The sequence below is a fragment of the Micromys minutus genome (assembly GCF_963924665.1).
Source record: "Micromys minutus genome assembly, chromosome: 18".
Classification (NCBI taxonomy): Eukaryota; Metazoa; Chordata; class Mammalia; order Rodentia; family Muridae; genus Micromys; species Micromys minutus.
Window position 1 is genome coordinate 29628144 of NC_137953.1, and position 23446 is coordinate 29651589.

At 44.5% G+C, this 23446-nt stretch overlaps 1 protein-coding gene across 2 annotated transcripts in view; it reads right to left on the reverse strand.

The window, feature by feature from the left end:
• Positions 1–766: 766 nt before the first annotated feature.
• The window catches only part of SNX10 (sorting nexin 10), a 50289-nt gene continuing 27609 nt past the window's right edge, over positions 767–23446 (reverse strand). For both annotated transcript variants that reach the window (XM_080932505.1, XM_080932506.1), the window contains exons 3-7: positions 14481–14567; positions 10634–10734; positions 10186–10284; positions 2292–2504; positions 767–1830 (exon numbers count right to left, since the gene is read on the reverse strand). In XM_080932505.1, coding sequence (XP_080788631.1) covers positions 1749–1830; positions 2292–2504; positions 10186–10284; positions 10634–10734; positions 14481–14567 — 582 coding nt within the window. In that variant the 3' untranslated portion in view covers positions 767–1748. The remainder of the gene's footprint in view (positions 1831–2291; positions 2505–10185; positions 10285–10633; positions 10735–14480; positions 14568–23446) is intronic.

Sequence of the window (23446 nt, forward strand, 5' to 3'; positions counted from 1 at the left end):
CTATGTAAAGTAAGTGACCGAACAAAGTTTTGTTTTGTTTTGTTTTTTCCATGTTTAATGTGAAAAAAGTGACTGTGGAGTTTACAGAGTTAAGATGAAGCATCACTTCCTATCGAAGGTTACATTATGTCATCAGCAAGTAGTGTAACTGATGTCACAACTTACGCTTTCCAAAAACACTGTAAACGTAAATGATGGAAACTCATCTAGACGGCTGAGGAGTGGGGGGTCGCTCTGAAACTTTACATGCAGCTGATAAATCATTGTCTTCCGGCATTAAAATAGTAACTATCAGAGGACACGGTTAACAGGATCTAAGACACACATCCAAATGTTTACGTAAGTTTAGTAATGTTTCATACAGAACTTAAAAAAGGAAATTACTCTTATTCCAAATTTAATCTTTGTCTTTTTTACCTAGTCTCTGTAACAAGCATTTCAAAGGACAATTCAGTGACTTTTTATTAATACAGTGACTCTTAAGTACCCAAGTCTGCTTTTTGCAGCAGCTTGTGCACCTATGAGAGTGGGATCCATTCACGGAAAGCAACAAGTTATCCCACTTAGGTGAAAATTCCTTCTGCTGTTCCCAGAGATACCTGGGAAGACTCTGGGGAACACTTGGGCTAATTGTTCCAGAAAAATGCTGCCTCCCTGAAACTGGAAGCTCATAGTGGACCCAAGACATCTTCGGGCCACTTTAAAAAAAAAAAAAAAAAAAAAAAAAAAAAAAAAAAAAAACCTATTTTATTCAAATTAAGCCAATCTTCTGGGACACACCAAAAAAGAAAGGGCTTCTAAAACATGAACAGGAGCTCTGACATTAGCAACCCAACTTCCACTCCAAAATTACTGAAATATTTATGGGTAAAATTAACTCTTACAAAAACCTTCTTCTAACTGAAAAATAAACAGCGAGGAACCATCACTGTCCGGTTACCTGGTGACTTTTTTAAATGTACACTTTTTTTTTAATATCAGAAAGTAAATCATAAGCTTATTCTTATGATTCTTATTGCCCAATGGTAAAAGAATAACTTGCCACCAGAACCCATGTTTAAGCTGATTTCGGACAGTGAGAATGTATTACTAAATCTGTATATGGCAAATTTAAGCAAAATTACAAAAACTTCTGTTTTTCTCCTTCCTAAGATGTAAATATTTTTTTAAGTACATCTCTATTTATAAGACATATCTTGCATTTACACAGGATACAGGACACTGGAAAGCTTAAATACTCTTAAACATGTCAATCAAATACCTGAAGGCAAAGTATTTTCCAGAGAAGAAGTCCCCACAGAACAAGAGCCACGTGTCAGAGAGGCAGTCTGCTGTGCCCTGACTCGGTGCTCCGGCTTCAGTCACACTGTGTTTACAGTAACTTCCTCATGGATACAGCAGGGATACTCAGTCTGGGGTTTAAATGCTACTAATACACCTAGCTCTTTAAAAGTCATTTGAGATCAACTGTGTGTATATAGCATATAACTCAGTTCACTTGAGAGCAGGATCGTATTTACAAGTATTAGCAATAGAGGGTCATATGGCATCCGCAGACCTTATAGCTTCATACAGAAGCTCGGCTAGAATTAGACAACATAAAAATACTACGACTAATAACCCACCACGTAAAGAATGCAACCATCTAGGACACTGACAGCAGCCTTAGGTAAGAATCTATTATGAGCAAGCATTCTTTCTGGCTGGGCACAAGTTTGTTCCTAAGGTGCTGGCCCTAGAATTCCTTCTCAGGACTCCTGCAGAGCTGGGCTCGCTTTACACCCAGGAGAGCTGCCGTCATCACTGCTGTGTCCAAGCCCAGAGGATGAACTGGAAAAGAAGAGAGGCAGAAAATAATAAAAAGAGGAAATTGGTTTTCACAACACACTCAAAGCCTGAGTAACAGAGGGGAACTTTAATTATCTCCAGTCACAAAGAGAGACAGGAAATTTGGACTTTTAATTAGCCATTTGGAGTGCAGTTGGATATTTTTTTTTAGCTAGATAATTTAAACGCGAATAATTCAAGTCTGACTAAATGAAAGTCACATAATCAGAATGCAGATAATTGAATTTCTGCTGCATTCATTAATTCAGCGTGGAGGTGTGTGTGAAGACCACTATGATGAGCTGTCACAGCTCAATAAAATCTCAGTCAATTAATTTTTTCATTATCTTACTATTACATCAACAAAAAGCAAAATGTGTCAGTAGTATATATATGTGTGTGTGCGCACATAGACACTATGTGTTATATAAATGTGTCTGTTAAATCAAAGTGCAAAGGAATACCTTTCTGAATCATACTCTACATCTGTGTCTTTCTTCCCCTCTTCCTCCTCTTCGGGGAACCGTCTATTCATCAAGGCGAACTTGTGAATTGCTTCTTCCACCGAGTACTTGGTCTGCCCAGAAACGCAAGCTTCAATGTCCTCGGAGTTCAGGTGGCTCTGCAGGAAGAGGTGGAGGCTGCTATCTGAAAGCAAAAGGGCATTCTGCAGGACTCTGTACAAAAAAAAAGGGGGGGGGGAATAACTGGTGATCAGGCCAGAGATCAGGCAGGCAACCCTCACCAACTGTGCTACTGATCTCTTCACTAGGAGAACTTTGCCCCAATGCTGGGCTCTGCCCACTCACAGGAGGAAAGCATATGCTAACTTTTACCTAATTATTTGGAATCTTAGGTGAGTAAAAACACAAAGCTAATGGTTGAGAACATCTGTTAAAAGAATAACATCAAGGACATTTCTTCAATTTAACCATCTGCTAAGACCATGTGGATTAATTATGGGAATATTTTTGCTTGTATGGTAATAGAAATTTATTCTACTTTTAAAAATTTATGGCTAATAGCACGTCAGCGTGGTCGTCTTTATTGGACAAGCTGTCACGAAACACCAGAACTTCTACTACTGTTAAAATTGTATAAAAAGTCTAGAACACTCCCCAGCACATCCGACACTTTAAACCTTTCCTGGTGCACTGTGTGCCTAAGTACAGTCTGACAAGGGCTCCTTTGAGGTGGCCTGCCCAATACCTGAAGCTGACAGGAAACGTCTGTAAAATCTTCAACAACAATGTGTCTCTATACTGTCAAAACAGTAATCAGGTAAACTTGATCCCAAGTCGTTTTCCCAAGTCAGCTAGGTTGGTGCTAAGAACACACTAGTGATCCAATAGGACAGCCTGAAGCTTATTATAAAGACAGCACACATTTCAACGAAAGCATCAGAGCCAGATGGAGGATTAAAAACAAACCCGCAGCAGGAATCTAGTGTGGTCAAATTCATATCGTCAGCTGCGTGTTTGTCTGGAGTGTCACAGTATAGAAAATCAAGTCAAAGCGTCCCACATCTTTTTAGCAAATATTTTTTTGATATATAATAATTAAGTCTCCACTAACAGTTCAGTGGTGATATTACAAGAGATACCAGAACCACAATGTTCGAAGTCAAGGCAAGACACCACAACCCACAAATCATTTTGCCTGACGTGGAATTTGCTCATACAGAGACTATGAAAACTTAGATCATACCATTTCAGGTCAAATGCACCTTGCCTTGTATCCTGCATGTTTAAACAAGTTCCTGGAAAAGCAATTCTCTTCTGGTCATGAATAACAGTTTTGTTAAATACCGGGTGCATCACAATCCCATAGCCTTCTCTTCCAAAGAACACAATTATTTCTTGAAGAAGGGAGATGTCTGCAAACATGCGAACTCCAGCCAGCCCCTTTGCTTCAACAGACTTACAAAGTAATTTGAGGGGATAGGGGCGCTTCATTAAGAACATAAGCAATAGTATTGTGCTTTGCAAAGAGAAAATCTCAAGCAAAGAACCTAAGTGTTCAACCCTGTGTGTCCTCTGCCCTGGTTCTCCCAGAAGACGGCCCTGATACATGATAAAGGTGCATTTGCCACACAGCAAAAGCCTCTGCACTAAAATCTGTCTCCCTCATTTACAAAAGCTTCCTATTCACGACCTACACAATTCAAATTAGGAGAGAGTTTTATGGCAGCAAGCCCCTGATCTGGACTTGGACCCACTGTGATGTCTGAGCTGAGCGTTTCCTGTGGCCTCCTGTGGGTCGCTAGCTACCCACCAGCCACAGGACAAGTGGCTGTTCATAGGACTGTACATACGGCATTGTTTCTGTTGGAAATGTGTTTTATTTTCTCTATAAAATAATGGGTGATCTTTAAAATTGATTTTAGATGGTTTGAGGCATCACAGCACAGGAGTAATGTACGCTAATGGCAACAATATTGGACACAAATTCATTTCAGCTTTATTTCATGTCTAAAGCAATTCTACTGAGCCCCGAATGGCTCACGTGCCGTTATTAACTCGCTGGGTACCTAACACATGGGTACCGCAAACAAAAGTGATCAGAGTCCAGGCTGATGGAGACCTCAAGGCTACTGTCCCTTTTCTTCTGCTATAATTCAATTTCCAATTTGACTGTACATTAGGCTCCTTAGTTCCCAGTTTTCTGCTGAACACTGCCACCTGGAGGACACAAGGTCACCCAGTTCCATAGGAAGACCAGGGATGAAGGAAAAGTATTCAGGTCGGCCTGTCTGAAGACTCATCTTCACAGGGCCCAGAGAGAGAGCAAAGCCCTGGCCTGCCTGCCAAGCATGGGTTTATTTTTTTAATTCTCGTGTCTTGGGGGCTGCGTTTAGACCACCAGGTCTGCACAGGTATGAATCCAAAAAACAAAACAAAACAGAAAAAAACTACTTAGGATGAATTCGTGTTTTCATTTTGTGGTCAGATCGTTTACAACGTAAAATTTAAAATATAAATCTGAAGAGTCCAGCATGGTGGTGTTCACCTGTAATCCCGGCTCTTGGGACGCTGAGGCAGGAGAATCAAGTTCCAGGCTAGTCAAAACAATACTGTGAGACCATCTCAAATAACAATAACAACGATAGCGATAATAAATATTTTTAATTTTAAAAATGTGACCTTTGGGAGGATGGAAGGGCAAGTGCCTCCTCCAAGTGATACTTGCTCTGTCAGCGTCACGTACACTGCCATAAAAGAAGAAAGAGCCTTTGTTCTTGGTAATCATATTTGTACCATATTTCCCCACCAAAAAAAAAAAAAAAAAAACAGCAGAAAATCAACTCCAGGCCGACTATAAAGAGTACTTTGTAAAACAGTCAGTAAACTGTAGTTTCCAGAAGTCTCATAACAATAAATGCACAGGCTGGATATAGTGGGACATGCCTTTAGACCCATCACTTAGGAGGCAGAGGCAGGCAGAGTTCCATGAGTTCAAGACTAGCCTGGTCTATATAGTGAGTTCTAGGACAACCAGGCCATCTCTAAATAATTAAGTAAATAAATGTAATTATTTTTAAAGCCTTTATAGCAGGAGTTTCACATATCAGCCTGCAGAATTTTAAAGGAATTTAATTTCTGAAACTATATTTAGAATGCAAATCAAAAGTCGCCCCACCCCGTGGTAACTGTGCTAGACAAAACAAGGCCTGCTTTTCCTCTGAATTGGACATAGTGAAGTCTAGTTTCTCTTAATGGGATTTTATTAAGCATATTATATAGTGGGTCAATTGAAGAACAATATGGTTCACAAAAAATTCTATGGATGCCCTGGACCTACTGCTCTCTGTCCACACGATGCTCCCTACAATGTATCTGTATAGCGCGCTTTGATGCTGAGAAAAGAAAGTTAGCTCAGGCTATTTAACTTCTTACCAAGAGGGAAATCATTTAAACCTACAATTTTTCATTCAAAGATATTCATAATCTATGCTGTGGTGCCCTCTATTGAACATAAAGATTTATTTAAAAAAAATTGTGTGTGTGTGTGTGTATGTTGTGTGTGTGTGTGTATTCTGGGGAATGTCTCTCTCTCTCTCTGTGTACTCCTGTGTATGCCTATGTGTATGTCTCTTTTATTTAAAAAGCAAAAACAAAACCCAAACTTCCCCACCACAGTCAGTCTTGGTGGCACAGGATTTGAGAGGTAGAAGTAGGAAGATCAGAATTTGGGGTCACCCTCCATTACATAGGCAGTTCAAGGTCAGCGTGGGATGTCCTAAAACAACAACGAAAATGAATAAAAATTACGTAAAACCAGTCTAACCTCGGGGTACCCCTGTCGTCACCAGGATGCATTATATATAGAAGAACTGGCTGATATCCATAGCAGTTAACCCTAAGAAATTAGTAGGGCTAAGAAATTAGTAGGGCTTCCATCACAGCTGGAGACTTACAACCTTATAACTCTAATCTGTAACTTTATGTCTCTGTTGCCATTACCAGAGCTTACGATTTATAATTAGGAAAACAAATACAGGAAGAAAATTACAGTCACAAGGGACAAGGAATGATTAAAAATTCACAATCACGGTGACTGGTTCAGGCGGTAGTGGCCACTCTGCTGGTCATAAACACAGCAGTGCCCAGGACACACGAACTCTGCCTTCTCTACGGTTTGTACAGCTGAGACAACCCCATCTGCCAAGACGGGTGTGTACTGGGACACTGCACCTACGACTCCAAGCCCGGACAAGATCAAGGAGGATCTCCTTTGAAAGCCAACCAGGGGAGCAACTCTGCACTTCCTCTGCGGCAGTCGCCTGAATATGCATTGTGCCCATATTTGCATAATTATCACAGGAGTGACCTTACAATGAAAATTTCATTTTACATTACACATGCATACATATGCAGAGATATTTTGCTTTCATGGAATTTTTAGCAACTTAAAAAATTTACATAAAAATCAAATTTAAATATGTGCTTAGGATAGCCTGTAACCTGCATATATTCAATACTTTAAAATTATTGATTCCAGAGACCTCACACCAAGTGAGGGATGGGCTACAGACGGATGATCCTACTTAACGGGGAAGCAGAGAACGCCGCAGAGACACCAAGGTGTGCTCAGGCTAGTGCCTAAGGGCTTCTCACCAGCCACAAATGGCTGCTATCCTGCCCGAACAGGACCGAACGGGAGAGGAACGTGGCACAGAAAGGCGGATTCGGGCACTGGGCCCAGTCCAAAGCCAACTGGAACCGTCATTTATTTATTCTGTGTGCCTGACTGTGGGGGAGGTGGGCATGCCACAGGACGAGGCATGTGGCTCAGAAGGGGACCCGAAGAAATCTGTTCTCTCCTTCAGCACCTGGGATCCAGGGCTCCAACTCCCGTACCTGTACCCATTTTAACTTTGCTGGCTTTTCCATTTAGATCTATTCAGTTTATTTGTGTGTGTGTTAGAAATAAATGTTCACATCGCCACCGTTAAGAATATCACACTCTGTGTGCTCAGTGACTGGGTCCTAAGATGACAATCGATATCCAACTTTTTTTTAAACTCATCTCTTTACTTCATGTGTAAGAGTGTTTGTCCTACGTGTGTGTATGTGTGTGTTTTTGTGTGCATATGCACACTCATGTACACCATATACAAGCCAGGTGCCCAAGGAGGCTGGACGTGGACTTTGAGTCCCCTGGAACTAGAGTTTCAGAGGGTTGGGAGCTGGGAACCCAACCTGGGTCCTCTGGAAGATCAGCAAATGTTCTTACCTATTAAACCAGCCCTCCAGCTCTCTCAGATCAGAGTTTAATTAATTCAGACACAGCACCAAGAGCTCCCAAGTGAAAGTGGAAGCCCCTAGGGAAGAATAACGTATATGCTGTCTGTGCAGCCCTATATGTGTCTGTGCCTGTATCCCTGGCACACTGCTGTTAGGTGAAAGGTCAGCACGTACTTTCCAGAGTTCACTCCAAGCAGTTAATTATCTGAACCAACACAACTCCCAGCAAGGAGAGCGATAGAGCGATACGCTGTCTACACCACTCTACTCCATGGACAACCAGAGGAACTAAGGGACTCAGAAGAATCTGGGTTCCACAGCTTGAAAACTACCAAGAGCCAGGGCTGATGGGAGATTTAGAGCCAGGTTCCCTGAACTCTCGAAGCAGGATGCTCTCCTCTGTGAGGTGTGTCTAACAAAGTCAATGAAAGAACAGCTAAACAGTTCACAGCACGAAACACCTCTGCAGTGGCACAAGCCCCACAGGCGCAGACACTGGTACTTTCACCTACTGTGAAACCGTGCAGGTGAAACCGTGCAGGGAGCAAAAACCCGATACTGGGCACGGTGGCTCACACCTGTAATCCCAGTGATCTGGGCAGGCAATCAGAACCAGACCCACGTACACAGGTTTGAGACCAGTCTAGACAGCATGAGACTTTAAAAGGCCAGCAGCAGAGATCAGTGACCTGCATTTCCCTAGTGACATAAACAGATACTTGCTGTCCCTGAATCTGCAAGAGCCCAACAGCCCCCCACCCCCACCCCAGTGCTAGCAAGGGCTATGGGATCCCCCCACCCCTGCCCAGGCCCCAAGGCCAGGCTGCAGCTTCTGGGATGGAGGCTACTCTGCAAACATGAGTTCCATCTTAAGAGAGAAGTCATCGGCTACCTGGGCACCTCAGGACTATTAACAGAGCTGACCCCAGGAGCTGGAGAGGTGGGTCATGGGTTAAGAGCACTGGCTGGTCCCCCAGAGGACTTGGGTTCAATTCCCAGAACTCACATAGCAGCTCACAACTGCCTGTGTCTGTGGTTTCAGGGGATCTGACACCTTCACACAGACATACATGCAGGCAAAACATGAATGTACATGAAATAAAATAATCATGTTTTAAAATAATATATTATTATAAAACATATATTATATGTTTACATATAAACATATCAAAACATGATAAATATATGTTTGTATAAATATGTAAAATATATAATAATATTAAAGAAAAGTTGTCCCTACGGGGAAAACGATGAAAGTCTTGACAGCGCTTTGTTTTGTCACCCCTGTGACATTACAAAGGACCCTGCTGTGATGTTTCCAGAGCCTCAGCTCATCTAACAGTTCCTCTGGGCTCTTTCCACAGGGATCACTCTGGTGTCTGTCTCCCCTGCCCTCTCTCAAGGCATCAGCTCCTGGCTTTCTGTGTGTCCCAGGACCCTCTGGAAGGAGAGGCACCATACCAATCTAATAGACACAAGCATTAATATTCATGTGCACACTTAATACCCAGGCCCTTAATAAGCGAGCCATATGGGAGAAAGCAGCGTGCTATTTCAGACCAGCTCAGGGTCCTGTTTAGTGAACTCAAAAGGAGATAATTTCAGATCCCAAAGCCAGCAGAAGAAGGACAGTTAGAGCCCCACTTCTAAGTGGTACTCACCTGACTCCTTATCTAGAAGACTGAAAAAAAAAAAAAAAAAAAAAAAAAAAAAAAAAAAACGACCTCACAGCTGTTTTGGCCCTGAGTGCTAAAATAATAAAACTGCCAACACTCAAAACAACTCAGGCCCAGAGAAAAGAAAAGGCTTGCCTGACTCCCAGCTACTAAACTGTCAGATCCAGGATTTGAGCCCCAGCAGCCCTGATTCTTCAGAATCTGTGTGCAAATCAGTGTGGGACAGGCCTCCTATCTTAGGGAGGGGATGAGACAATGAGAAGTCCTAGTGGCGTGGACTCCAGCAGCTCCCAGGGAAGTGTGGCTGAGTGTCCCCATCACAGAAATCAGCCTACCGAGTGAGACCCCTTGGACCGCACACGAACTTGACAAATGGCTCTCTGCAAGGATGGATTAGGCCAGGCAGAGACTTCAGAGCTATTTTGGTCTGTCCTAACGGTTATATCTGCAGCCAGTTTTAAAGAATGCTGCTTGTAAATACAAGGCACTCTTATCTCCTTGGAAATGGTCTTTTTGTCAGCCATACTCCTGAGTAACTTGTTCCTTTGATGCTGTTTGCTTTGGGTTGGTTGTCGTTTGGGGGTATTTGTTTGTTGTATTTGTTTGACAAGGACTGGCTGGAACTCACTGTGAAGCCTGGGTTGGCCTCAGATTCACAAACATTCTCCCGCCTAAACCTCGTAAGTGCTTCCATTCAAAGTGTAAGCTGAATCTACTTTACTCTTAAGAGACCCTGTGTTTATTCTCTGATTCAAACATCTATTGTTCGCAGGTTCTGTTCACATCTGTACCGTTCAATGCCAGCCACAAGATGGCGCTCTAACACAGGCTATGAATGTAGTGGCCAGCAGTTCCGCAGTATTTCAGAGCTGTAATCGCCCACACCGGCTCCTCCGCCCACATCCCTTGCCTGGTGCAGACAGACCCTTACTTACTTCCTGAGGAAATCTTCCAGGCCCTGGCGGCGCTGGTCAACATGCTGGCGGTTGTTCATGTTGAAAAATAGGTTTTTAGATGGAAGTTCTGGTAATTGTCTGACAAGAAAGAAAAAAAGTCAATCACCAAATCATGGTGACTAAGCTATAGACATCCCTCAAAGTGAAGGCGCACCGTGCATGGTAATAATTATCACACCGCTATCACCTAATTATTGTTGTTTAATATTAATTTAAAGGAAAATCTGTCTTTAAACGTTTCTGGGGCCATTCATGATTAATATCCATAAAAGCTGGTAAAATTAAGAAACGGATATTAAATTCAAATGCAGTAGGCTAACAAGAAGAAGCCTATGCCCTGGCCTTACCTCATGCATCTTAATGCCATCAACTTTAGAACTACACTGTCACAGCGGGATCCCGGTAATTTAAAGTGCAAGTCACTTACACCAGCAATGCGTTGCTTTGGAGTCTTTGCCTCAGCCACACGAATTCTCTATACCTTCTTCGTACACAAGATGTTTTCATTGTAAAACACATGCTATTCGTCTGTATAGAAACAGAAAAACATGAGCCTCACCTAAGGAAAAAAGCACTATACATATATATATATATATATGTATGTATGTATGTATGTATGTATGTATGTATGTATTATGAGTTTTATATACATATAACTCATACTTGTAAGTAGTATTCAAGCCATGAGACTTGTGCCTTAAGGTGTCTGAGGCAGAAGGACTGAGTTCAAATCCAGCCTGGATTACACATCCTGAGAAACACACACAAACCCTAAAATGCACAACACTCAGGCACACCCATTTCTAACACCATCCCGAAGCGTCTGTGGATCAGACTTGACTTCCCGAGGCCCTGCACAAAGCATCACAGACATCTGCATTCCAACACGGACGCCCCCGTCCCTGGGAACCCTGAAGTCACGTCTCTATAAACAATACCCCCACACACACTCCACAATGGGAGGGAAGGGTGATCTGAGTCAGGAACAGAGGTGGGACTCAGCATCAGTACCCACGACAGGTATAAATGACAGCCCTGGTTCTCCTCTGGGAAAATGACATCAGCTCTAGTTCCCGGAGTGAGGCAAAGAGGGTGGACAGGAAGCATCTGCCAAGCACAGCCGATGCCATTAGCTGTCTGCGTCCCTGGAGTAGCCCTGAGACAGACTTGGGGGAAAAACAGGTGTAAGTCCCCAGCCTAACCTACACCATAGTCACTCCTCTGGGTAAACTCAGAATGAGCAAATAGTCCCCCCTGGGTAAACACAAAGCTGGCAAACATCTGTATCTGCCAGTTTCAAAAAACAAGGCCAACTCGGCTGGGTGTGGCGGCTCACACCTATAGCCAAGGGCGCAAAGAGGCTGGGGCAAGAGGTTTACAGCCTGTTTGGGGCCAGTTTGGGCTACAGGGCGAATTCCAGGCAGTCTGGGCTACAGAGTAAGACCTGTGTAAAATCTCAACCACCCCTACAAAGCAAACGAACAACAGCAACAAAAAACCCCACCCTCTATTTAATATATTTAAACAAAGATCCACTTCATAATCATTACACCACTAAATGAGAAATTAACTTTTGCTACTAAGATCTTCCTGCCAGTGAAGTCCCGCTGTTCTCGTGGGAATCTACAGCACTGGGTGCATTTTGTTGGTGAGCTGTCCCCAGGAAACACAGGGCAAAGTTCCTGGGTGCAGGGAGGTTAAGAGACTCCCCTGCAAAGGCCACAGGGCTACATCCAGACACTTAATGTTGCTTCAGAAGCAAAACCTACCAGAGATGCCTGAAGCATCATCACATCCTGAGGGACAGCGTCAAAGCGAACTGCCCGACAAATACACTCCTTGGGGACCAAGGCGGCAGCAGTTCTTATACCAGAGTCTCCGGCCTAACGAGGTCCGTCCTCTCAGTACCTCTCCCCAGAGAAAAGCAGGCCGCCACAGGGACTTCTTACATTGCCAGTACAGGCTAGACCCACCCATTTAAATGCAGTTCCTCAGCAGAGTCACGGGTGTAACAAAAACCCACCTGATATTGATACCAGAATAAGACCGGTCTGTGAGTCCCTCAACCCGAGAAAAGAATCAGAGGAAGACAGCTGAAGGGCCAGCGAGCTCTCTCATGACTGGTTTATGTAAATATAGACATTCCAGAGTCACCTGGTATCATATGCCTTGAGGGTCATCTGAGTGATCGGATGGCCAGCTGACGCCCTCAGAGCTGCCCTCAGAGCTACCGGAGGCTAGCCAAAAGCCTCAGTCGCCTGCTTTGAATTGTACCACGGGAGCAGATCTACAGTGACTGGCTCGGTCCCTATAAAGCCACATGCTTGCCTCAGTCATCACCAAATAGAGACTTATGATTGTCAACTGAGTATCACTTCAGAGAGACACCAGAACACAGAAGTAACTGTCGAAGGGGACATAGAATTGGCAGGAAAAGAGATACGGTATTTATCAACCATTTTATATTAATGCATGGTAGTAGATTTTATTACAACACTTTTAGTCTTCTATGTAGGTTTCAGAAATCATATCAAGCAATTAGCACCGAATAATAATCTATACTTGATTATCTTCTGAAAATAATCAAATGTCAGGATACCCTAAAGTATGTAACGAGGCCCACAAACATTCTTAGAAGCAATTAAGTAATTAAAATAATTAAAAATTTTCATTTCATTTCAAATTCTCATTTTTTTCCATTCCTTTGGTCGGGGAGGGGTAAAAGGACCGAGACAGGTTCTCATGTAGACCGAGCTGGCCTCAAATTCACTCTACAGCTGAGAATCATCTTAAACTCTAATCCTGCTGGGATCACAGGTGTGCACCCCCACATCTGATTCAAATGTCTGTTCCTTTGTAAAACCACTTAATTCATTTAATCCCACGTGTATGTGTGTGTTCCTGCGCATCTGTCTGTGCAAGAAATGCCTGGAGATGTCAGAAGAGAGGCTGGATCCTTGAAACTGGAGTTCCAGCTGCTGTGAGCTGCCACGTGTATGCCGGGGCCTGAACTCCCAGGTCCTCTGCAAAAGCCAGTGCTCTAGCTGCTAAGCCATCTCTCCAGCCCATACGCCTATTCTTACAGGCTCCTAACTTTGCATACGGAATGCATCTTTGGTGCGAGCTGTTGCGTAAAACAAAAGCAAAATAACATCAGTGGCTTAGAAAATAACCACAAAAAGAGAAAAACAGGGTGGGGCCGTTCAGATTTTTTATACCTAGCTTGTTTTCTAAACTGGGAACCCTGGAAGGAAAAAGTTTGAGGGTGGTGCTCAGACTTCCAGCATGCAGTCCCTGATACACCAGACAGCCCAGGTGATACAGGACAGTGTCTGGGGCCAGCCTGCCCTGCCTCCTGCCTTTCCCAGGAGTTCCGGGGATTCGTGGTTTACGAACTCTCTGGTGGTCTCACTCGGCGGCGGCAGAGCTGTCACTGGGTGATTTCCCACGCAGACCAGGTTGCTGACCTTGCTGAGGATGAGCACAGCAGACCCCACACCCAACAGGCATTTCAGAAGCTTACGTCCAGTGTTATTTCCACTTGGGCGAACGTCCCTTCTAGTTACTTCCTCTTTGTGCTAATGAGTCAAAGTCTAGACTAAGGCAAACCAACTGTACATAGTCGTTTCCAAATTTCTATATGTAAAAGAGGACAAAGTATAAAGGCACATATGAATAAAATGCTACACTAAAACCTACTACAATGTATTGATCTAAAATGGTTAACACTGTATCTCTTTCCCCAAAATTCTATGTTCCCTCAAAATTTAAGATTTACCAAATAGTATATTATCTTGAAATATAGTATCACAGGCTGGAGAGATGGCTCAGTGGTTAAGAGCATTGGCTGCTCTTCCAGAGGTCCTGAGTTCAAATCCCAGAAACCACAGGGTGGCTCACAACCATCTGTAATGGGATCTGGTGCCCTCTTCTGGCCTGCAGGTGTACATGCGGATAGAGCACCCATACACAAATAAATATACAAACACATTTTTTAAAAAGTATCACAAAGAAATACCATTGATAAGCTATACTCTTTAAGCATTCACTTTTAAAGTAGTCACATCTTCATAAGTGAAGTTAAAATATATTGAAATATTAATGTTTTAAAGTACAATAATGAGCTTCAAAGAAGCAGCTCTTCAACTTGCTGCTTCATTTGTAATGAACTCAGCTACCATCATCCCGACTCAGTTCTCTGAACTAAGGAGGTTCTTCAGTTCACATAAAATGACCACCACCTAAAACCTGTTTCCTACTGGCTGTGTACGTACGTGAATACAGATTTCATAGTCGATGTAAGAATGCCAGAAGTCCTCCTTCTGAATCCTGGGGTCTCGGACCCAGACACTCACGAACTCCTGTGAGGGCATCGGGAACAAAGAACAGCGTCAGGGTTGTTGAAAGGGCTGGAAGGAGCTAGAAGACCAGAAGTGGGAATACCAGCCAGTGTGCTCGCCGTTCCTCAGAGAGGCGGAAGTAGAGACCATGAATCAGGCGTCACCGGAGTCCAGAAAACACTTGGCCACAATGGAAACTTTTAAATAATGCAAAACTGAGCAGAGAATGGTGTTGAGGGCAGCGGAAGACAATCAAGAAGGTATGCTGTTTTATACAGTAAAAAGCTCTGCTTTATACAGTAAATAAGTTAATAAAAAGATACGCTCTGTTTTATACAGTAAATAAGTTAATAAAAAGATACGCTCTGAAACTTAATATTCAATCATGAAAAATGAGTTGCCATTTGTCTCAGCTTCTCAGTGCGACAGCTACCAATACCATCTCGAATAGCTATGATCTGTCTAGCAAACTACTTTCTAGGTCACAAATAAAGAAGAGGCAGGATGAAAAGCAAGCACCAGGGACCAGGGACCAAAACTACCTCCTGAGCATGGGTCACGGGAACTTAATAGTAACACGCACTCCCCCTTCCATAAATTTTTAAATATATTTTCTATACACCAAGTCATCTCCCCTTGTGTTATGAGCAAAAGGGAAGATTTCTGAAGCAGAGGCACAGGGGTTCACCTGCAACCCCAGCACTTGGAGATGGAGGTGGGGGGCATAAGTTCCAGGCCAGGCTTAGCCACAGAGCCAGAGTCAAAACAACAAAATAAATTAGTAATTAAATACGGTAAAAAACACATTGTGGGTAATTGTGTTTGTTGGTTTTTAAAGGAAGGAGATGGAGAAAGCACATGTTGCTCTTCCTGAGGACCAAGGAGTCTGTTCCCAGCACCCATAGGGTAACACTAGTTCCTAGGAAATTTGACCCTGTCTTCTGGGTCAAATAATTTTTTTATTTTTTTAAAATATTCAAAACAGAAGAGGAAGGCAGGCCATGGGTTTGGACAGACCTCTGTGCTGCTGTTCAGACAATAAACAAAAGGTTTGCTTCAGTCCATAAGATACTTTTCAAAAGCAGAAAAGTTGTCCAAGCTTCCTGACAATAACACAGCATCCAGTTGGTCTTGTCTTATAAAGTAGCTCACCCTGGGATCCGGCATTAGAGAATCTCACTGCATGCCCTCAGGGTTCTAGGGAGGCAGAGACAGGCAGGTCTCTGGGAGTTCAAGGCCAGCATTGTCTAAAGAGAGAGTTTTAAGACAGCAGGGGCTACACAGAGAAACCCAATCCTGAAAAACAAAATACAAAAAAAGAAAGAAAGAAAGAGAAGGAAGGAAGGAAGGAAGGAAGGAAGGAAGGAAGGAAGGAAGAAATCTATGTTTGCTTGTACAATAGGAAGTGGAGAGGGGAGGGAATAAAGAGGGGAAGAGAATGGTGGAGAGGGAGTTAGGGTTCACAGCCATATCACCCTGAACGCCTCCAATCTCATCAAATAAATAGATTGGGAAGAGAAGAAAGACCACAAGTCTTCAGAAGACCACGCCCCCATCCAAGCCTCCCAACCCTGCACACATGAAGCTCCATTCTGGCTTTTATGGGCCTTGCTTTGATCTAAAAGTTCTCTCTTCTACGTCTATAAGTTTCCTTGGCACTGTGCCTAGTGGAGGACTAAGGGACAGCTCACATGTCCCGTGGAAGGCACACTCCCACAGAGGGCATTGGTGGTGCCAGTTTTCCACGGAAGAGGCACGCATTCTCGGATGAGTCGAACAGAAGCCAAATATTCCCAACCACTCATCATCACACATTAACCGAGATGGAAAACATGCGCCTGTCGCTGAAACGGCAGGTCCTCAAGCAACGTTAGCAGCAGTGGAAGCCAGGCATGGAGGCTCATACTTAGAATCCCAGCACTCAGGAGGTGGAGGCAGGATTGTCTGGAGTTCACGGCCGGGCCATGTACTTACTGAGTTCCAAACAAGCCAGGTACACAAAGTGAGACTCTGGGTCAAAAACAAACCCACAACCAATGAGCTGGAAGGAAGGGCAGATGCACCGGTCAACACATGGTACATGTGTGATCATCTGAACTGTAAACTCCACATCTGCCCAAACACAAACATATTAGTTAGCCACTGTGGCAGCACAGATAGTGGGTCTAAAGTCAGCACATACCTGCTTTTCTCTCCATAATCCATTGCTGTTGCCCGGTTGCTAGCATTCCAACTTAGGATACAATTTCTAGTCCCAAAACTACAAATAAATTCTAGTTTGCCCACATCCTAAAATAATTAATTCACCAAGCCTCACTTCCTGCCTCCAGAAAACGGGGCGATCACCCCGATTTCACCCCTATTTCAGCTGTTAAGCAGATCAAATAACAAAACCCCATTGAAAACATCTGAAAACGTTCCATTAAAGCTAAGCAAATATAAAGCAAGTCACACCAAGGGAGAAGTCTAGCAACTCAGAGCGCTGGCATTAAGAACAGAAGAGAAGTTAGCTAGGCATGGTGGGCTCTGGGTAATCTGGGCACGAGGGAGGCAGAGGCGGGAGGATCTCTGAATTCAAGGTCAGCCCTCTACGGGCAAGCCAGTTCTCGGACAGCCAGGGCTACATAGACTCAGGGGAAAAAAGACGAGGAGGAGGGAGGGGGAGGGGAGAAGGGAGGAGAAAAGAAGCTAATCCAAGCCTTGTTAATGAAAACGGGGTGGGGGATGTATAAATCCATTTTCAATATAAGGAAAAGAAAGGGAGGCAGGAAGAAATAAGAAAACCTAATCCAAGCCTACTGGTACCCACCCATAATTCAGCACTCAGGAGAAAAGGAAGGATCACTTCATAGTGAGTCCCAGGCTAGCCAAGGCTACACAGTGAGACCTTGTCTCAAATCACCATGATCACACTGGCCCTTCCTTCCTTCCTTCCTTCCAGGTCAGGATCTCACTACGTAACCCAAACGGGCTTTGAACTAACTCTAAATCCCAACACAGGCTCCCCTACCTTTTACACACACACACACACACACACACACTACTGATTCAGGAGCTTAATACCAAACACCCTAACAGTGTAGTTCTTTAGCAAAAGTGACCTGAAGGTGGACCCGCACTTGTGCAAACAGGCCTCTCACAATGTGTCCAAGGAGAGAGTGCACAGTGACAAGCTATGGGAAAGCCTCTCTTCCTTTCGGAAGGTGGGGTCTAACCTCTGCCTACGGAAACGCATATTCTAAAGCCGTGCCGGGATACAGAAGTCTTAAATGCGCACCCAGAATTCACTGCAGCACCACGCCTCTACACTATTATTTCAACACATAAGTCTTTAGCCTGGATGATGGCTGGAAACTGGGGCAAGGGGACCCTTTAATAACAGAACTGCCCACGCGGGGCTGGCCTGAAGGCACGTGTGAGGGGCATTTTTTTGACTGACTGACGTAGGAGCCCAGGCCACTGTGAGTGATGCCACAGCTGTCTGGGAGGCCTGGGACCGCACAAAAGTTCACTGAGGAAGGACAAGGGGACAAGCCAGTGAGCAGTTTCTCCACAGCTTCTGCTTTAGCTCCTGCCTCGACTTCCTGCAATGATGGACTCTGATGTGGAAGTGGTGGATGAAATACATTCACTGAGTTGGGGAGACGGCTCAGCGGTTAGAGCACTGGCTGCTCTTCCAGAGGCTCTGAGTTCAATTCCCAGCAACAACATGGTGGCTCACAACCATCTGTAATGGAATCCGATGTCCTCTTCTGGTGTGTCTGAAGACAGCTACAGTGTACTCATACATGAAATAAGTAACACAAAGAAAGAAAAGGAAGGAAGGAAGGAAGGAAGGAAGGAAGGAAGGAAGGAAGGAAGGAAGGAAGGAAGAAAGAAAGAAAGGAAGAAAGAAACTATTTCTCCCTAAATTGTTTTTAGTCAATGTTTTGGGGTTGTTTGTTTGTTTGTTGTTTAACACAGCTCACTGCTTATATGGCTGTGTCCCTGAAAGTCACACCAGGCCACTGTTCCTTACAGACTTAGTTCCAGTCTGAAGATGACCTCATTGCCCCCAATGCACAACCACCCACATGGGCTGAGGATTCCTGGCATCTCACCTTTGTATTATACTGGGCCTCCAGCCTGATCCACCAGAAGTGCCATGAGTAACAAGCACCCATGCTTTCCACACCATTCCTGTCCCTCAACTCGGTACACAGCATCCCACCAGCCCCAATCAGACTCAGTTCCCAAGCCCAGACTTCTCTGAGTTACGGCTCCAGCATAGACTGGTCCCCTGTCACACTCTCTTCCTCTGTACCTATATCCTACCTAGGACAACATTCCTCCTACTCCACCCCCACCCCCATCCCAGCAGAGCACAGAGCCTCCTAGGACAGAGAGCTAAAGAACCACACAAGGCTCCCCCTCCCCGCAGTTCCCTAAGTGGTGACCATTGCTGGAGAGAGCAGGCTCCATTAACAGCTGTCTGAGGTTGGGCAGAGGGCCCCAGGATTGCAGCAGGCCACGGTGTCATTCATGCCCTTGAACACTAGATTACTAAAGCCAGGCCGTTTTCATTTTCTCCTTCTGCTTCCTACCTCAACCCTCTTCTTGCTTGTTCCCTAACCCAGTCTTTGTCCAAATACAACTCAGTCAACGCTCGTCAGATTTCTCCTGGTGTGATTTATTTGACTGTCCTAGGAGACTCTCTTGCTCCCTGGCTCTCAGTGCTGGGCCACACTAACCCGTGGGCCTCCTCTCCTGGATCCTACCATCATCAACTTGGGCTGGCTTTCCAGACAAGAACGCCTGACACTTTCTGCGTGCCTACCGACATCAGTCAGCCAATCAGCGGGTACCTACGTGAATGAGCGAAATCGCCTTCATGGAGAAAACGAAATTAAACTCGAGCTGAAATGAAAACCTCTTCCACCTGGCCTCTTGGACACCACTTATCATTGAATTAAGTTGTTTCCTAGATGGCCTCAAGTTTATCTTAATTTACCCATCCCACCCTCCAAGGGTGTGCCAATTAACCACAGAAGGCAACCAGTGCAACCCTTAGGGTCTATGAGAGCAAAGAGCTTCAGAAACACCTATTTACATAGAAATAATTGAAAATCATTCTGCCACCCTCAGTAACTTTGTCCCCTAAGACCTGTGCAGGACAACCATTTGTTAGCCTAGTTGGAGTTAAAACGTGTACTTGAATCTAATGAAAGTGCATTTATTTTAAAATATTCCGTAATTTGGATGGACCTCTCCTCCCCCACCCTGCAATTAGCAGGAATTAGTGAACTTTCAACACACTTCCAGCTATGCCCAGACAGCCGAGGCTCACCTATAATCTCCTTAATTAGAGGCATCCCTCAAGACCTGCCCACCATCCTTCACTGGGATGCTGACAGGCTGTCCGCCACAGAGGACAGCCCCATGTCCCATACCTGGAATCATATGGATTTCCTATGGAAATGGCTTCCAAAGGTGCTGTTAGTCAATTTAATAACCTTATTAAACACTTTAATGACTTCTTGGGCCTAATGACTGCATCTGCTATGAAAGGAAATGCCAGGAGGGGTAGAATTTAAAATTTAAAGTAACTGATCCTTACTGCACGAGCCATGAGGTCTGTAAGAACCCAATCCCTGTGCACTGTTTGATTTCCACAGCCCCTGATCCTCCCTGACCCCTGACCCAGCTCCACCCTTATCTGCCTGCGAAGCCTCTTCCCCCTAACAGCCAGGCAACCAGTTCTTCTGATAAGAGAAGACAGCCCAAAAGTCAGATAACCAGCAAGTCTGGGCTGAGTTTAGAGCTTAGATTTGCCTCTTGTCCAAAGCCTGGACTCTGGCGATTCCTTTGCAGCACTATGATGTCACCGTGTTCCTACCCGGTGGGATTACTCACTATTATAGGTAAATAGCTGGCTGTTCCCCAGCTGCCACTCTCATCCAGGATGACAGTTTGGCCACTGTGTCTCCTTTGGGGCTCCTTTTGGCCTGTGGTGCTTTTATAGGCATCTCTTGGTTTTGGTGACTTTGGTGATTCTGAGAACTTTCGGGGTCTTTCGTACATGTTCCTCGGTCGGGGTTTGTTCAGTGTTTTGTCTCGAGTCTAGAGTGGGGCTCTCCATGTTTGGAAGGAGAAATGAGATGAGGCCCCATCTTTCAGCACATCAAAGGTCGCTGCTGTCACTGGGAGTCTCCACGGCTGTTTTACTTCGGTCACCCAGCCGAGGCAGTGACTGGCTGCTTTTTCCCTCATAAGCTTACTGTTTCCTGCCTGCTAATAAATGTGAGGAGAAATGTATGCTCGCTTCTTCCAGTCACTGCTAATTTAGTTGTAGCTGCCAAAGTCATTCTAATATTTAAAATGTATTGGAAAGCTAACGTGAAAGAGGGATATTAAACTATAAATCCTACGTGGTCTCCATTTTCTAAAAATGTACAAGAAAGGGCTGGGAAGGAATAGTTCAAGCGTCTATCTTTTCCTTAGAACGTATATTCTGTAGTGGGCAAATCTTTTCAAACCTGGAAGATGGAAATAAAATCTTTTGTTGAGACTCAGACAGAGTGAACCACAGCTCCCTAGTAACTGTCACACAAATGGGCTCAGAAGGACAGAAACGCTCCTGGAACCAGCGGTGTGGGGACCAACTGGCTATCTATTACTTTTTATTTTTTATGTATTTATTTTTATGCTTATGGGTGTTCTGCCAGAATGTATGTCTGTGTACCACATGCATGCTTGGTGCAGAAAGAAGCCCAGGAGAGGGCACCGGATCTCCTAGGGCTAGAGCCACAGACAGTTGTGAGCTGCCATATGGGTACTGAGATGCAAAGCTGGGTCCTGAAAGAACAGCAAGTGCTCTGAAAGGCTGAGCCATCTCTCCAGCCACAGAAAGGGTGCCCCTTTTCAGTAGAAACACTCAGTAACTGGGTAGGATGCCAACAGCTGAGAATAAGAAGAAAAGGGCGTAGACAGGAAAAGGAAAAAGGCAGAATTGGGGTTTAAGAGGATGTTCAAAGGCTCACGAGTCTCGAAACACTAATCTCTGTTTTTTTTTTTTTTTTTTTAGTGATATTCCTTCTTTCTATCCCCAGTCGGTTTCCGGTTAGCACCCAGTGTGGAAAGCCGCACCCTTGTGTTCTCAGGCTCAGTGGTGGAACGAATGCTACACGCTCGCTAGTCTCGTTATTACAAAAGCACAAGCCGAAAAATACCAAAATAGGCATCGTGGTGTACGCCTGTAATCCCAGCACTTGACAGGCCCAGGTCAGAGGCGTTTGAGCCTCCCCAGGCTAAATAATGGGAGGCGGGGCCAGTGGACTACACAGTGAGACCTTGCCTCAAATCTCTAAACAAAGAAAAACTTAGCTTTCTTCCTGTTTTTTCTTTTCTTTCTTTTTTTTTCTTTTCTTTGATTTTTATTTTTTTCAAGTGAGGGTCTCTGTGTAGCCCTGGCTGTCCTGGAACTTACTCTGTAGTCCAGGCTGAGCTCAAATTCGTAGAAATGCACCTGCCTCTGCCTCCTAAATGCTGGAATTAAAGTGTGCCCCACCAACGCCCTGCCACCACCCTTTCTTAAAGAGAGTCCAAAATGTTCCCACTGTGTTTGTATCTTAAGCCTATAACACCACTCATCCATTCAGTAAGGCTATCCATCTAAAATGGCAACGGATCACTCCCAGCTCTGAGCGCTCCTTCCTCTGTTAGTGATGGGGTCCCGGTGGTGCATGGAACTCTCTTGGGCTTGCCATCTTCTCGGTATTCCTTGCCAAACTCACCCAAGCCAGGTATAGTGGTCCAAGCCTTTAATCCCAGCACTCAGGAGGTAGGGGTGGGTGCTTCTCTGTGAACCTGAACTAACGTTCAAGGCTAACGTGGTCTACAGAGTAAGTTCCAGATCAACAAGGGCTACACAGTCTCAAAACACCCAAAAAATAAACACGAAGAATTCACTCAAGTGTCAGTGGCTGGGGGTTGCCTGAGGTCGCTTATTTCCCAACAGGGAGTGAGTGTATGTGGAGGAAGAAAAGACTCTGTAAGGTGTAAGTCTCTAAAGCAGTGGCTTTCAATTTTCCTAATGCTGAGACCCTTGAATACAGTTCCTCGCGTTGTGGTCTCCCTCAACTATAAAATTATTTTTGTTGCTACTTCATAACTGCAATTCTGCTGCTGCTGTGAATCCTAATGTAAATATCTGATATGCAGGAGATTGGTACACAACCACCATGAAAGGGTTGGTCTACCCACAAAGGGGTCACGACCCACGATTACTGCTCTAAAGGGAGAAAGCAGCTATCGTGACCCAGGAAGCAGGAATACACACACACACACACACACACACACACACACACACACACACACACACACGTGAATACATGTACACAGATATAGAGTCCCATCCCCTAGAAGAGATGTTCCAGTCACAGCGGCTGAGGAAGAAATGGGACGCCTTCATGAGGGAACAGCAGCCCAAGAGGTGTAAGAACAGGATGTGAGTCTCCAGGAAACAGTCTGTGTCCTGCAAGGGGGACCTGCCCCTTCACCCCTTCAGAAAACAAGCTTCCTGAGGCAGGGGACAAGGGTTCCCGGTGTTGCAGGGAAACAGTGCTGTTCCTCCCCAGCATTAGAATATAAAAAAGGGCAAAAATGCCTGACTCTACAAAAGACAGTGACTGAAACTCGTCCCCTGTCACACCCACCTGCCTTTCCATTTGGATCCGGGTTCTGTCTCATTAAACACAAGGGTTGATTCAGTTGAGTCCGTCTAATTATTCTTATTAAAATATGTAACCATAATATTTTAATTGTAAATTAAAGTTGCATGCACGAATGAGTCTGAATTCATTTTAATTTTACAGTGGCCCAATGCCAAGGCCTTTTTATAGGAACAATCCATCAGCTGAGAT